General features: G+C 40.5%; 1 protein-coding gene across 26 annotated transcripts in view; it reads right to left on the reverse strand.

Moving 5' to 3' along the window:
* MADD (MAP kinase activating death domain) overlaps positions 1-16226 on the reverse strand; it is a 74525-nt gene that overhangs the window by 49755 nt on the left and 8544 nt on the right. For 17 of the 26 annotated variants that reach the window (XM_051622492.1, XM_051622481.1, XM_051622470.1 and 14 more), the window contains exons 2-9: positions 11510-11702; positions 8808-9422; positions 5653-5956; positions 5188-5319; positions 3472-3585; positions 2757-2837; positions 1070-1126; positions 148-326 (exon numbers count right to left, since the gene is read on the reverse strand). In XM_051622492.1, coding sequence (XP_051478452.1) covers positions 148-326; positions 1070-1126; positions 2757-2837; positions 3472-3585; positions 5188-5319; positions 5653-5956; positions 8808-9422; positions 11510-11571 — 1544 coding nt within the window. In that variant the 5' untranslated portion in view covers positions 11572-11702. The remainder of the gene's footprint in view (positions 1-147; positions 327-1069; positions 1127-2756; positions 2838-3471; positions 3586-5187; positions 5320-5652; positions 5957-8807; positions 9423-11509; positions 11703-16226) is intronic. The other 9 variants (XM_051622491.1, XM_051622488.1, XM_051622486.1 and 6 more) reach the window with 2 other exon arrangements.

A 16226-nucleotide genomic window follows, 5' to 3' on the forward strand; every position in this document is an offset into this window, starting at 1 on the left:
AATTTCTACTCTTTTTTTCCCCATGATGCAAAGTAGAACCTGCAGTAGAGTCTGGAAGATGCTGCTTCCACCACTGGACCCACAGAAGTGTCTGTGCTGCCTTCAAGTGCAAACTTTATAAAGACTCAACACTACCTTCAGCCTCACCTGGTAGCAACATCCACAGAGTCCACATCATTTCCATAGATTAGAGGGTTGAATTCTGTGGAGGGAGTCGATTGCAAATCATTCTGTGGTCTTCCCAGCAGTAGTGGCACCTCCTGCCCCTCTTGGAACTTCTCTAGATTAAGAATGGGCTGAGTATTCAGGCTCATGCTGGCCAGTGCCTAACAAAGGATGATATTATGCACACATTCAGCACAAGAAGTTATTGAAGGAACAAGAAAGAGATCAGAGCTACCCTGCCCTCTAGGCAATTGCAACAATTGTGCATGCTCCACTCATTTGTCTTAAACCATTTCCTATGGTTCCTATGGTCAACAAATATCTCCAGGCCCTTCTTTATGTGGATTGTCAAACCAATCTCCTCAGTGCTGAAAGAGTCCTTGAGCCAGGCAGAGGGCAGCATGGAAGTCCACTTTGCTAGATCATTCATGACAGGAAAACAGAGTCTGGATTGGACCACTGGTATGGCACTACATGTAACTTACTGGAGAGTTACTCCCATATGTAATTTGAATATATCTTGGGACGTAGCAGCCTTGAAACTAACTTGGCCATTCAACCAGTAAGTTTGATATCCCAGAACAATGTGAAGAAACCTTTACACGTGCATCTGCCTGTATCTCTGCAAACTTCCACTTCCCATCTGAATGAGGTCTTCATCTCTTCATAAAGCTACCATCCTCTTCAATTCTTGTAACATCTTCAGGGAAATGCACTGGAGCAGCACAAGTAGTAAATCAGTCCTGAACTCCCAGATCTATCCTAAATCTTCCTAATTTTTCCCATTTGCCCACTGAGTCTTCATCTTTTTATTTAAAAAATAGAGAAAACAAAACAAAAAAACAAAACTCCAAAGGAAAAGGGTAAAATGGAAAATCGAGGGGAAAAGAATAAAATAAAGAACCTTGTTGTCAGGAGTGAGCAGCTTTTTCTGAGTGATTGCAGTCATGCTAACCAGACACTGGAGGCAAGATGGAAGATCATATGATAACACCAGCAGCCCATCAGAGCCAAGACGAACACATGACCACAGAGAAACAGATGGAGGGAGGAAAAAAAAAAATCTATTACTACCAAATATCACAAATGAGAAGAAATAAAAGGGACCACAAAATAGGCACATTGTGGGAGAGAGGTCTAACTGCCCCACCCCCAAACATTCACATCTGGCCACTTGAGCAAGTGGAAAGGCTACTGCCTTATCAATGCAGCTAAGAACTTCCTCCTGCAATTGAACAGCAGATATGCTGAATTTTAATCATTGGGAGTAAGACCCAAAAGCACATGAGACACAGGAACGCAACCAGTATTTGCATGAACTCTTTGAGAATTTTAAACACATCTTCAAAGAAATTGCAATGTGTTCTTCTGGTATTCAGCTTTGCCCCAGTGAGAGAATTTTGCTGAATACTGCCTGAAATTGCAAGGGGGTGAGGCAGAAGTAGGGGGAAGGTGGATGTAACAAAACTTAAAGCAACATATTGCTTCCATCTGTGCTGACAGCAGCTATTAGGGTATCACAGAGGTTACACACTTGCTCTCCTGGTCTATGAGGAGAGAGAAAAGAGCACACCTCATCACATTAGTAACACACTTTACCTTTAGATACTGCATGCAGCGTGCATAAGGAAAACAGAAATAAAGAGATAAAACCTGCTTGACACGATCAGCCGGGGTGACCCAAGCTGATTAATGGTTTAGCAGGACCTGACAGGAGAGACTGAGACCTCACACACAGATCTGTGAATGGAGGGGAAACAAAGATGATCACAGCTTGATGGGTCAGGTCAGAGTTTAAAGCCCACATGGCAAATGTAAGGAGGAATCTGGAAATTTCTGCACCAACTGGAAACAGGTTAGCCTCAAAACCATCTCTTGCATCCGGGAGCATTTTAAATTATCCCTTACCTGGCTAAGAAATTAATTGCAGTTATAAGCCCCAGTGACCACTCACTTTTCCAAATCAGCCTTCTGTTAAGTTTGAAACGCAGCAACTGGATACCTACCACTTATCTATATCAACTGATACTGCTTTTCAAGCTAAAAATGCTGTTGTATTCTAACATGGGGGATGTTCTAACTGGCCAATGATACAGCTTAAAGAGGTTGACAGAAAATTCCTAGTTCTATGCTTCCTCCAACAAATAGCAAAGGTGGAAGCAGCAGAGACAGTAAAAGATTAAACAGATAATGGAAATTACAACAAAGTCCTTCAGAGAAACTACAGAGAGATCTGAAACAAAAATTAAGTCTCAGCTTTAGCTTAGTCAGGGGAAGACAATGTTAGAAAATCATGTAGCTCAGGGAGCTCAAAAGAAGACATCCCTATAACTTTTCTTAATTAGCCACACTGCTGATTAGCCCACCTCCACATTTGGAGTAGACCTCTCCAAGACTGACCAAGGGACACTTTCTTGAGTAAGAATAGCTTGATACATTTTCATATCCATCTGAGGTGCCAGGATCTGCTTTTCACATATTTGCTTCACATTTGCTGACTTGCATTCTTGCCAGTGCAGTAGAAGAGCTGTGCAAGACTACATCTGCTAACTTCTACTGAATCTGAGTCCTTTCCTCAAAGTGCATATTACCTGTTTCAGATGCTTTTTCAGCTCTGAAGCTTCTGGTTCTGGCAATGCCGGCAAAGATTCCGCATTTGTGGGAACTATTACCTAGAATTAAGAACAGCAGACTGAAAATTCCCCAGTTGTAGTAATTTCCAAAACAGAATCTCCTGAATCTCCACCACTCCAGACACCAATGAATAAAAGTAATAAACAACTTCAAAAAATCCACAACACAACACACAGACATATGCATCAAGACTTTGATTTTAACTTCTTTATGGTTATTATTGCTTACAATATCACAAACAATGGAGGACTTACTCTACCATTTGCCACCAAAAATAAAAATATATTATACACATTTCCCTTGAAGTAGCCCTGCTCGTGCCCCAGCAGAAGGCAGGATGCATGGTCCCATTTGAATCATGACAACCAATGCTGCTGGAAGGCCTTAACAGACTGAGTTTTTTAGGTAGGGCTATAAGAAACAGGGTCACCATTACCCAAGAAGATAACTTTATCATTTGTTTGAGGATTTATCTCCTATTGATATAGCCAGATGGATTAACTGAAAAATAATGCCATATGAGCAAAAACAATCGAGACCTTGAGACACAACAAGGAACAGAAACCTAAATTTGGCATGGCAGTGGGCAGACTGAGGCCAGGCATTCTTAAATTTTCAGTGAGAACACTGATGGAAGTGCACAGTTCCCTGGAACTTATGGGTGTCACTTACCCTGTTGGTATCCAGGTCAATAAGCCATACATCATCGGGCATTTTAAAATCCAGTTTATAAAGGAAGAAACTTGCTGGAACACCAATGATATAGGGTGTAGGGGCCAGAAGCAACTGAGAGAAAGAGAGATTTTAATAAGGATAAGATCTGCAATTGATATAATCATGTACTTCCCAAATATTTATTTATTAACCACAATATGGTCAAAGCAGATATAACACACAAGGCATTGATAAGTAACTCATTCCATAAAACAGAGGCATTAAAAAAGTAATTTATAAAAGAATAAAAGATTCTGCTCAAAAAACTTCTATTTTCATCTAGAAGAAAATAAATTTCAGCCTCCCATGCCCAATTTGTATGGCTGCACGGCTCTTTGGAAATAAAGAGCTAATCTAAGAGCTTCACAGGTCTACCACAGACCAACAAAAAAGATGCTCAGAGTAAGAGCCTAACTATAGAAGCGGCAAGTCACAGACAAATACACCCTCAGCTCAAACTGAGTCTGTGCCATCGTAAATATGGCTTTACTTGTACCCTTGTAATAGCAATTTGGTTTCAAAACAGTAACATCTCTAGGGTAATAAAGCTTGGTGAAAGGTTTAGAGCACAGGTCTTATGAGAACTGGCTGAGGGAACTGATTTAGTCTGGGGAACAGAAGGCTGAGGGGAGACCTTATCACTCTCCACAACCACCTGAAAGGAGGTTGTAGTGAAGTGGGGGTTGGTCTCTCCTCCCAAGAAACAAGCAATAGGACAAGATGAAATGGCCTCAAGTTGTCCCAAGGGAGATTTAGATCAGATATTAGGAAAGATTTCTTCACTGAAAGGATTGTCAGGCACTGGAACAGGCTGCCCAGGGAGGTGGTTGAGTCATCATCTCTAGAGGTATTTTAAAGACAGACAGATGTGGTACTTAGGGACGTGGTATAGTGGTGGACTTGGCAGTGCTAGGTTGATGGTTGGACTTGATGATCTAAAGGCCTTTTCCAACCAAAATGATTTTATGTTTCTAGGAAGCAAGAGAAATAGATATTTTTTAAAGTGTATATGAAAAACCTAAGGGGAAAATTCAGGTTGCTTCTGATAAGAGAATCAGCAGAGGAAAAAGGTTTAAATCAATAAGGCATGTAGCAGCTTGAGAGACTAATTTATTCTCTAAATTTAGAACAGTTGGTTATCTCCAAGGGGTGGTACAAGAACGAATCTTCAGTATCAATAGGAAGATAGCACTGAAGTAGTAGGATGGCCCAAATTCTCTCTCCAAGCAAAATAATGAGCTTCTGCAGAGAAGAATTTCTGAGAAGAATAAACTGCAGGCAGTATTTCTAAATCCTGAATCAAGAACCCTCAAGTGTCCTTAAACATTACTCTGGGCTTCCATCAATAAACCTTAATACTTGGTTGGGGGGAGGGTAGGGGGAAATGTTCCATAATATTGTGGACTGTGGCCTTTCAGTCCATTGCTTGTGAACTACTATGAACTACTGCCTTGAATCCTACTCTTCGCTAAGCATGCTTTGAAGATATCCTAAATAAGCTGTGTTACCTGCAATTTAAATAGTTAGTGGTGCTCAAAGAATGTTATTTGCAAGGCAGACCTTGTTACAATCCCTGAGAAAACAGCAAGGAAGGAAACAAGGACTATTCCTATATGAGTTTTAGACATCACAAAAACTTCCTGTGCAAAAGACCAATAAAGGAAAAATATGTACCTGTTCTGCAGAGGCCATGCAGGTGGGAAGCAGAGGGATCACTGGGAACATGTACTCTAATGGGTAGATCATAGCCACAAAAGCCATCACGGACATTGAGAGAGCATTATAATCTCGAGACTGCAACACAACCTGCAATCAAGGAAACGTTACCACTGCAGCAATCATTCAGTTCTAATACTGGCCCCCAGGTGTGCACAAAGATCATAGCCTGCAGGCATCTGATGTGATGGCTGTCAACTGCATGACCTCCCATTAATCTGTCTGAAAACAAGTCTCAGATGTTTTTTTTGGAGGGCAAAAATTTCAAAACAGGAACGTCAGAAGGAACTGTTCCTTCCCTCTGCAGACAAACTGATTCCATACAGTGCAGGAGACAGTTGTTCTACACATCCAGCCTACCCTGGTTTTGGAGAGGGCAGAGCTTCCTATGTACATATAAAAGATCAGCTCTTCCCTTCTTACCTTGTGCTCCAGAAGGATGCAGGTCAGCACCTGCAGGCAGGCATCCACTCCCAGCAACTCCAAAGGCAGATGCAATGGAAAATCCACCAAGGTGAAGCGCGATGGATCAGGAAGAGCAAAGGTCAAAGCTGGCTGCAACTCATGTGGCAAGACTTCCACATCCACCCGCTTCTGACCAGCAACAGGCATCGGCGAACGGAGCAGCCGGTATATCCAGGCCTCGATCTCCCGCAAGTCGTGTAGCAATGCACTAGACTTTTCTTCCACCAGGACGGAGCCCGTGAAAATCCGCCACATTGTATCCCTGTACAGGGAGAACAACAAGGTGAGTACTCCAAGAGCTGCACCGAACAGCCATTCTGAAAGGCTCTTCCAGGGAAAGGAAATCACAGAACACTAGGGGTTGGAAGGGGCCTCCAAAGATCATAGAGTCCAAGCCCCCTGCCAGAGCAAGACTGAAAAAAAAAAGCCAAAAACTAGGGTGGGTCACTCAGAAGGGTATCCAGACAGGTCTTGAAAGCCTCCAGAGAAAGAAGACCCACCAAGAATTAAAAGATGCAGCTAACAAACACTTGGTCACACAGAGGAATGGAAGGCAGGGATTTAATCTTACTGGAACAACCACTGTGGTAAAATATCTTTCTGTAGCACAGAAGTGTCACTTCCATCTACGAGTTCATTCATTCATTTAAGGGGTTCAGTTAGGTGCTGATCCCTGAAAACCTCTCATCACCCTGCTGCTTGAAATCCAGCATGTACTTAGGATACTCTCATATCTGATCCAGAACTGTGGCAGACTCATTGACTGTAGAACTCTGCTTCCAGCAGTCCTACAAACCTTTGCAAGCATAGTAAATAAATCTCAGATAATAAAAATATGCTACACAAAGATCCCTCAGATGTTTTGGCACGATAAAATACTATTTTTCCTCCTATCCTAGATTGCATTTTATCATTCTTAAAATCTGAGTAAACCATGGCAGAAGTGGATGCATTTCAGCTGAGAACATAAATTTTTGAAAGCTGTCTAGAAATCATTTGGTTACCGTGGCAAATCAGGCAGCAATTTTCCCATGTCCTAAGCTAGCAATCTGCAAACTTATAGCTCACAGACAGGCTGGCCAGAACACACGCACAGCACTGCTAAAGGCCTTCAGAGATTCAAAACCTGAAATTGGGTCTGACAATAGCAACAAAGTGGCTTGTCCAGTTCAACCCTTAAGGTAGCATAGTGGAGGCTGCACTCCTGCTGTAGCCATTCTCCAAAAAGATTTAACCTGATAAATGCCTTCAGCTACTGTAACAGATCCCTCAGAATGATATGGGTTCCAATGAGGTGATCTACCTTAGAGTTCACGACTTAAAAAATAACAACTTTAATAAAAATAAAGAAAAGAAAAAAATATTATGGCACTAGAGGCTTCAGAAAGCAAGAAAAATTAAAGAAATTTACAGAGGTCAAAAGGAGGCAATTTGAGATAATGCTGAGTTCCTTTCAGGAACTGTGATGGTTCTTACCCTTCACTTTTCCCTCAGCTGCTTGTAGAACACAGGACACTGGGCTGTTAACAGGGCACACTGGACCCTTTGCAAACTGTAAGGATTCACTTTCACCTTTATTCTGCCACCACTTCAAATCTATTCTACTTTTCCAGGTCACGGCTTGCAAACCACATGGTAGTTCAGACCTGCTGCTCTACTGTTCCCAGAGATGTACGCTCAGCATTCCTCCCCTTACACTCCTCATCTGTCACTCCGTTCTTCTTTTTAAGAATTATGTCCAACAAGAGCAATTTTTTTCAAACACCACATGCCATTCAAACACTGGAATACTTTAGCACCCCTTACAAAAAAATCAGATGAACTCACAGAGTTGAGGAAAATAATGAAATTTAGCTTTTTTTCTGCCTTAGTAATTATCAGACTAACCCAAGTGACAAAATGAGCTCCCTTTAATACATACTTCCATTAAAAAAATATAAAATAAAATAAAAAGGTTTTTTCTAACAGAATATTTTTTTCCCCAGCAGTCAGTGGATTCAGGTGATAAATCTGCTTAAGGCAGGAGCCAGTCTTAAGCCCAGGACACTCTCGTACCCAGGACACACTCCTACAACTATTCCAGAGAAGTAACCCAAGAAGTAGACTACTGCTCTGCAAATGGGACAGATTTCCCCTTTCATGCAAAAAGTAAAGAGGTTATAAAGATAAAAATTATACATGTCCTGTCATTTTTTGGTTTTGACAAATTTGGAGTATACCAAGCTATTTAATTCGCATTATGAGCTATCTCACAGTCCCAACACTCCTGCTATTAACATAATTTTCTCCTTCTCCAGAGATTCATTTTATGTTTTCTCTTTTCTGCTTAACATACTGGAAAGGAAAATATCATCTTGGAGTGTAGGTGTCAGACACAATAGTGCAGATACACATCCATGACTGATATACATAAAGACATTGTTCCTTCTGTACCCCACAGTGCAACAGCTTTTGTTACATACCCAACATGTTAATAGTAAAAATGTAAGATGACTACATTACACTAAAAATACACCAAGTTCCTGTTAATTTGCTGTTAGCAACGCCCATTCCCATATAATTCCTAGACAACATGTTTGTTTTCTACCTCTCCTCAGTCTCCCTTTCAAATATTGTACTTTGGTCTCCCTCAGCTGTTCTTGCTTCTCTAATCTTTTCTCCCCCGCACCGAAGTTCAGATTGTTTCATAAGCTCATTAAGCACACTTTCACCGTTTTCCTCTTGCCCCAAGTGGAAATTCTCCCTGTTATTTCTTTGCTGTTTCTAATTTGCCTGACGTACACTGCCATGGAGCTTATATGCCAAAACAGCTCCCATGCTCTGCTTCAGAAAAGATCATGCTCAGTCAGTTGTCAGCAGGTTCCTGCTGCTTTAGGCTTATAAAAAATGAAAACCATACTAGGTTACAGAATCAGACAGAAAAGTTTTAAATAAATCATCACAATAATTTCTTTTTTTCTACAGAGATCCTGGGTTAAAAGAGCAAAAAGGTCAACTACTGGTGTTTGGCTGCTTCTGTAACCACACCTCTAGCCACAATTAATGATGCAGACAATTGCAGCTTTGGACACAAACAGTGGGAGGAAAAAGTTCTTTCTTCCCCTTCAACATACCTCTGCACCCCACGAGGAATCCCCAACTTCTTCCCCAACAATCTCTCACTACAGCAATCCACAAGTCTCTTGAGGGTGTACAGACACTCACGGAAGGTGGAAAAAAAGGGGTAATGACTAAGGATGCACAGAGAAGTCAGGGTACTGTTCCGGGAGCGATGGCTGCCTTTGGCCAGACGCTTACTGCGTGGTGATCGATTCACATCTGGGGTAGACTCTGTACTTGGAGCTTGCAATGAAGAACCACTCTCCAAACTCTCGGTGCCCACTTCCTCTTGGGGTGCAGATGCATCCCCAGATTTGGGGATCTTCTGTCCCTCCCGAGCTCGATGCCCCCCTGTGCCTTCTCCCTTCTCCTTGGGTACTCGCTTCTGGAAGGAGCGGTAGAAGTTGACACAGATTCCATACCGAATGACACCTGTATCCTTGTCTGTGAGTGTGAAGACAAAGGAAGTGTCATCACGGAAGCTCATGCGTTTTTGCCGCACACTCAGGCATCCTTCTGGCTGGCAGAAGAACACAACATCAGGTGGCAGAGGGAAGTCCACGTGGTCTTCGAGAGGGTAACGCCGCAGCAGTTCAGGAGTCTGAGCAACGCTATCACTACTTGGTTGCCTACAAAAAAGCAAACAAAAAAAATACAACCCATGTATAGTTGACTAACATCAATACAAATGTTTGGTATCTGCCTATTAACATGTCAGGAGCCCGTGGGCTCAGATTCACCTTTGTTTCTTCTCTCTCCTCCTATCCAGGGAAAGCACAGCTTCACAGTCACTAACCACAATGCTCAATCACTAGCACAAGGCCACAGTTGCAGAAAGGTTAAATTAAAAAATCTGTATCATCGTTATCAAGGCCCACAAGGTGCCTGTTTAAATTTGACCACGAAAAAGATTTCCAGGAATACATTGTTCCCAGAAGAACATTGAACTGCCATGTTTGCCTGACTTTGACTTCCAAAATGAATTTAACTGCATGGGTCTCTGAACAGCAGTTTAGTAGGAAATACATTGTCTCTCTCCAAATACACAGTCAGATTAAAACCCCCTGGATTTCAGCCATTTCAGCCATAAAATGAAAATTTAAGAGAAAATCCAGTATCAATTCCTAAGTGGGAAAAAGAAGAATTTACTAGGAAAAAGCTCAGATAAGTGGTGGAATGATACGGACCTCATCCTGTAAAATTTTCATTAAAAATTTCTAGTAACCATAGATATACATCATTTATATATAAATCTGTGTTTGATTTTCAAGTTGGATTTGACGTGTAAGTTACTATTAACCTAGTTAACCTAGTTAACTTAGTAAAATGCAGACTTGAATTTAACACTGGCTCACCAGCCTTTGTACCACAAATCACTAATGGAACACAAACACAGAAAGACAATACTGTTTATTCCAGATTTTCCACCAAAACAGATTATTTCAAGGCATTAACAATTTTCCTACCACTACTTTTGAATGAAAGCTACTTAATAACTGCCAAAGAAATAGTATGACATCAACATAGTTACGGAAGAAAAATATGTCCCCAGAATAGCCTCTCTTTGGTTTGAGTCCTTTGCTATGAAGTCTGATCTTTCAGTATTTTCTTAAGTAATTAGCACTTACTACCACATTTAGTAAATGGGATGTAGGAGACTGACTCCACCATTGCTCTCCTGCAGGATCTCATACAAGACATTCTCACCTTGATACTTCAGATTTGCCCGTTTCAAAATACAAATGACACTGGCTTTTCTCTTATCTGAGAGATGAGAAAACTAGTAATACTAGAATGTTTGCAATTTACAAAAGAAAATCACTGCTTTTAATAGCTCTGCTGACTCTATCTCCCAAGCTAATACTTTAATAAAAAGAAAAGATGAAAATGCTTAGTAATACAGCATAAATTATTATTTAGGACTTTGTAATTTCCTCCACTTAGCTGATTTAAATATTGCACTAAAGCATTCTGAAAAGAAAGTGAGATATAAAGCAACAAGCTCATGAACATAAACCTTCAGTATTTAGAAATGGAAGTACAATAGACTTCAGAATACACCCATTAAATAGTTTGACAGAAAATTACTGCATAAACTTTGAACAAAGAAAAATAACATTTACTGAGCACCTATGTATTTGACAAACAGCACACATATCAACCCCATATTTCATATATGCTTTAAGTAAATAAGCTTAAGATTTTACCTATTGATAGTTAATAAGTTATTTAAAAATAAAGCATTCATGTCATTCCTATGAGGATAAACTAGTATTAGAGGGGGAAGCAGTCAAGTAAGGCAAGTTCCAGACTATTTTTTAACTGAGTTTACACACTACACTTCAAAAGCTAGACAAGTAGCCCAAACTAGTATTTTACCTGCATGTGGCTTTCAGTATTTTCAGTTTGTGAATCCCTCTATACTGATGCCAGTAGAAGCAAAGAAGTTCAGATACATAGTCTAACAGAGTCATATATAAATTGGCTACTCTTAGTTACCCTTTTCAGGTTAAGTTGCAAGTTAAAAATCTTTAGCTGCACTAGTGTTTTCCAAAATGTGCTCTACCCCAAGTAGATGCTCCCATCATGGTAGCAATATGCATGCATTCCAGAAAGCACTTCCACAGCACCAAGTGAGGCTTCATCAATGGATGCTAGTCTGTTTGTCCCCATTCTGCTGCCCAGGGAAAAGTGGAGCTGGGACTCTTCACATTACCTGGCTCCAATGATCACAAGGTAGTCGAGTAACCGAGGGCAGATTTTCTTTTTCTGCACCATTGTCCTTGACACACCTCCCTATGTCATCTCAGTGAATTCCTGTTCATCAATCCAGCAGCCAGTTATCCAGTCAGCTGTAGTTGACTGCCTTGGGGAATACAATCTGCTTGGAAATGTCTGGCAGGTTCAACCTATGATCAGGAAAAGCAAGAGTGTCAAAGGCACAATCAGGAATACCAAACATGTGGAAGCATCTTCATGACCTTAATTACATTCCCAAAAAGCCTCCATGTTCTGTGCAGTCATGGCCATCCACAGATCTCTCTCTTCATGAGTACAAAACCACAACCACATGCCCACAAAATCAAAGAGAGCTGAAAAAAAGCACAAAAAAATACAAGAGGATCTCAAGAAAGACCACAGACAAACGGAGAAATGTATCACTGGCAAAAAGAGCTATTCATCAAATGGTCTGAGGCAAAACTATTATTTAGGTAAAAGCCTGGGACTCCCGCAGTGCTTGGGAAAGCAGCTTTAACTGGCAATTCTGTACAGTTAAACACAACTGAAGAAAAACACTCAACCTGAAATATATCTGTCTGATAACTAAAGTGGTAATATTGAGAGATTCTGTGATATAATGCACCTCACCCTCCCTAACCTGGACATGGCCTAGAGCAAGAATGATCTCCACAGTCCCAAATGACTGCGATCTCTAGCACGTCTTCTGGGAAGATACCAAACTGCGCACTGCAGCTTGCAATAACAAGTTTTTATTGTAAGCCATACTGTTTCTCTCACTTTATCCAATGTAATTTATTTCGTGTATCTTCACATTGACTCTTGAAACCTATGCCTCCTTCTGCAGCTACTTCCTCTGCTCATTTTAAAACAGAAACACCCTCTTGGCACAATTAGTATTGTACCGCAGCATAACTATTTGTCAATAGTGACACTTGATAGACATCCAGAATGCAGTAAGTACAGTAAAATCATTAAATCATTATTTCCAATCTCACCACTCATACTCCTTGAATTCATGAAAGGGGGGGGGAGGGGGTGTGGAATCTTAAAAACTAATCAAGTTTCACATTAGAATGTTCCCTACCTACAACTGAAAACAATCTGAAAATAGACATTTCCTGAAATAGAAAGTTTCCAGACACACTAAAGGAAGAGATGCTCAAACTGTACTACAAGTTTCTGAAACATTCTAATGAAAGAATGAAAAAAGTTATTTTATATTAAAAAATAAACTGAATTGATTGCTCTTTGGGCCATATTCAGATTAAGGTTTCTATTTCAGTTCATGTTCACATCCTAAGGTTATGACAGAACTTACAGAATTTTTGTTACCTTATTAAAACCTTTCAGTTCTGCAGCATAAAGTTTAGATTTTGATTGTATAAAAGTATAACAGATATACTAACAGCCTGCAAATCTCAGCAAAATTAGGTAATTTTCTTGATATTGCTCTCATTACTTCACCACCAAAAGTTAGTCAAATGCACCATAACTGTCAGCATCTCACCACATTCAAAGTCTGGCAACGTATTTGCTTTTTCCACCAGCCCTTTACATTCCAGGAAAAGAGTTGGGGAAGTTTATTCATTAGCCCTTAAAATACCAGCAGGGACATAAACACACAGAACAAGTACATATGCAATTTATCAAAAAAGGAAAAGCACAGTAGTCAGTAAGTAATAGTTATGAAATAACAAACTGAAAGAAAACTTAACCCTGAGAGACACAAGCAAAACCCTCCCATTTTGTAAGACTCTGTGGCATAGTTTTATTAGATCCTCAGTTGCAGTTGCTGTTGGTTCCTAAGTGACAGCACTATGAATTACCTCCTCTGAGCAGCAATCCCTTTTGAAATTATCTTCTCTGAACAACAGAGAAAATACAGACACAGGAAGCGAAGCTTCTTCATTTTAAGAGAATCATTGAAAACACTGTAGAATCTATCCTGCGACAGCTCTTGAACCAACATATTCTGCAAATACCTTGGCATAGATAAACTTGGGAGGAACAAGATTAAGTAAGGATGATCAAGTGAATCTTTCTGCCTTCTGTTTGAAGAACTACTTTATCTGCTTTCTCTCCAAAGAGCTTTAACCAGAACTCTTTAAGGAACTCACTGTTCTGCTACAGATACGGGCACAGGAATAAGTTACCATGAGGTAACCTAGAAGTATGACTTTGAGGAGCTTCTGCTACTCAGTGGTAACCAAAGGTACATTCTTCCTCTATAACAGAGACTAGTGAAGGTGAAGAAAGTAAACTGCATTCACAGTGCAGCAAAAACATTTGCAATTACTATAGAGTATCTGAGAGGGTACAGGACCATGATCTTAACTTACCTTTCAGTAACTTGTCAGCATTCTGTATTTTTAATCCTGTTCTCTAGCCTGGAGATTATGTCTTATGACTGCTATTCATTACACAGCTTTTCCACAGTTCTGCAAAAGTGCTAGTGAGGACCTCCATGAAAACCATAACATTTTCAAAAGAGTATCTGAGCAGAGCAGTACAAGAGGCATATGCAGTGCTTCCAGTGTCCCTAGAACGGCTGAAGCTGCATCCTAGCAATGCCAGACATCAGTCTCTGACAGTTGTTTTTTTTTTAAATCTGAGCACTTTCCAAGATTACAGTCCTGCCTCTCTCCACATCTACCAAAAGCTTGTTTTCAGGCCAGTGCCATTTCCTCCTCTGTGCTGGTATAAGTGCTAGAGAAGTTACATGGTGAACTGGATTGTGGAACTGAACTAAAACTAATACCCTCTCTTCTCCTCCCTTGCCACATTTGTTTTCACTGGGTTATTTCTAGAACTTTGTTCAACAAGTGGCCATACAAATGCTTGTGCAGGCACAAAGAAAATCTAGGAGTGAGCAACTAAGGTAATCTGAAAAATTTCATTGAATGTAATATGATCACAGAACTATAGATGACAGCCTCTCTGCAGGGAATAAAGAGGTAGTTTCTTTCTCAGAGATGTGATATCATACTTCCTCTAGCTCCTTGATTTTGCAAACTAAGTACATCAGAACAGAAAGAGATCAAACCGCCGACAGATACTTCCATTTCTCCTCTTTCATGTTGGCGTTTCGACCTGAACTGAGATATTATCTTGACTCTGCGATGGTGCAGGTTTTGACATTGATGGCCTTTTCTCTCTCCAAAGCTGTCTTAAGTCTACGTTGCTTTTTCTAGAAAGGCCTTCTGCAATTTGCTTTCTCTTTGCAAACATCTCGGAACCAGCCCTTTGAAGGCTGAATCCTCAAGCAATACTTGAGAAGAAGCCTCCTGTAACTTTAGCTCAAGAAAAGGAAAAAAATAAAGAAGTGAAGGCCACCACAGAAACATACTGCACAAACATATCACATCAGAGAACACAGTAACTTAAATAAGCACTCATATGGATGGTGAACAAGTTGGTAAGAATTAACACTACCCATGTATTGTAGCAGCTGTCAGCAATACTCACGAACTAGTAGAAATTGGCACAGTAGCCTAGATGCAAAGACAAAGGTCAGAGCCAGCACTAGCCCACAACACACAAGTAACGCAAGATAAGAAGTGTTCAAACAACACTTTTCTTACTGGCTCTACTCTGCACTTCAAAATTCCCCAAACGCCCACGTTTTAGGTTGTAGCACAACTTCTTAGAGGACAGTCTGCATGGTATTCTGCAATTTAAAGTCCTCCAAGAAAAGCAAGCCTATATAAACAAACACGCACTCAGGAAAAGCACCACACCACAGAACGGATATGGCAGTGTGAAAGAACTGCAGCAGACTTTTTATCCGCTTAGAGCCATCTGTGTTAGACTGATACCCAGCATTCGTCCCAGGAGACATGAATTGTGCAGCACCCATGTCTTATCTCCCCCTTGGGCTCTTCAGTCTTTTAAAAGCTAGAGGAACAAAGCCATTTAGTCCAAGAATGACTTGAACATAACCAACTGTTAAACCAACTTTGCTCACTTACATTTTCCTCAAGAAGAAGCTTCCAGCTTTGACAGGCCAGCCTTACACTCAACTGTATGATAGTCAACACATATTTAAATAATTGCGTGAAAAAATTATATTAGGACAGAAGATTCTTTTCCAACAGGCAGATGTTAAGCCCTGCTTTCCCTTCAACTCTACCATAGTTTAGCATGGTATCAGAAAAGCTTCTGCTTCCATTATCTCCAGCTTTTATCTGGTATGGATCATACCACACAGTTCACCAGCCCATGGATACCTTTAGAATACAAATCTGGGTCATACAATTAAATTTAATAACAGACTGAGTGAAAAGCATGGAATGGATCATCAATTTCTGAGAGAAAAGAGAGGACACTGTGAAAGACACAGCCAGAATTACAGGACAGAAACCACATGAATTCTGGTTCACTGAAATCTCACCTTGCAAAAGACAAAATTTCCAGTCATGTCTGAAACGAACTAAATTTTCAGTTCTCAAACATCCTTGGAATATTCTGAATTTCTATCATTCTCAGCCAAGACAGTCTGTACTCAGTCCAGATCTACAGCCACTATACCTGACCTTAGCGCATCATTTACTGTGAACTTAAGACCCACACCAATCAGACTAAACTGAAAGCTGAAACACAAATAGGCCAGGAGTTTCAATGTACACTTTTCAGCTGACTTATTTTTCTTTTTCTCATGTTACACACCTTGAGTATACTGAGACAGCCATCTG

Source organism: Apus apus, chromosome 5 (assembly GCF_020740795.1).
Source record: "Apus apus isolate bApuApu2 chromosome 5, bApuApu2.pri.cur, whole genome shotgun sequence".
Classification (NCBI taxonomy): domain Eukaryota; kingdom Metazoa; phylum Chordata; class Aves; order Apodiformes; family Apodidae; genus Apus; species Apus apus.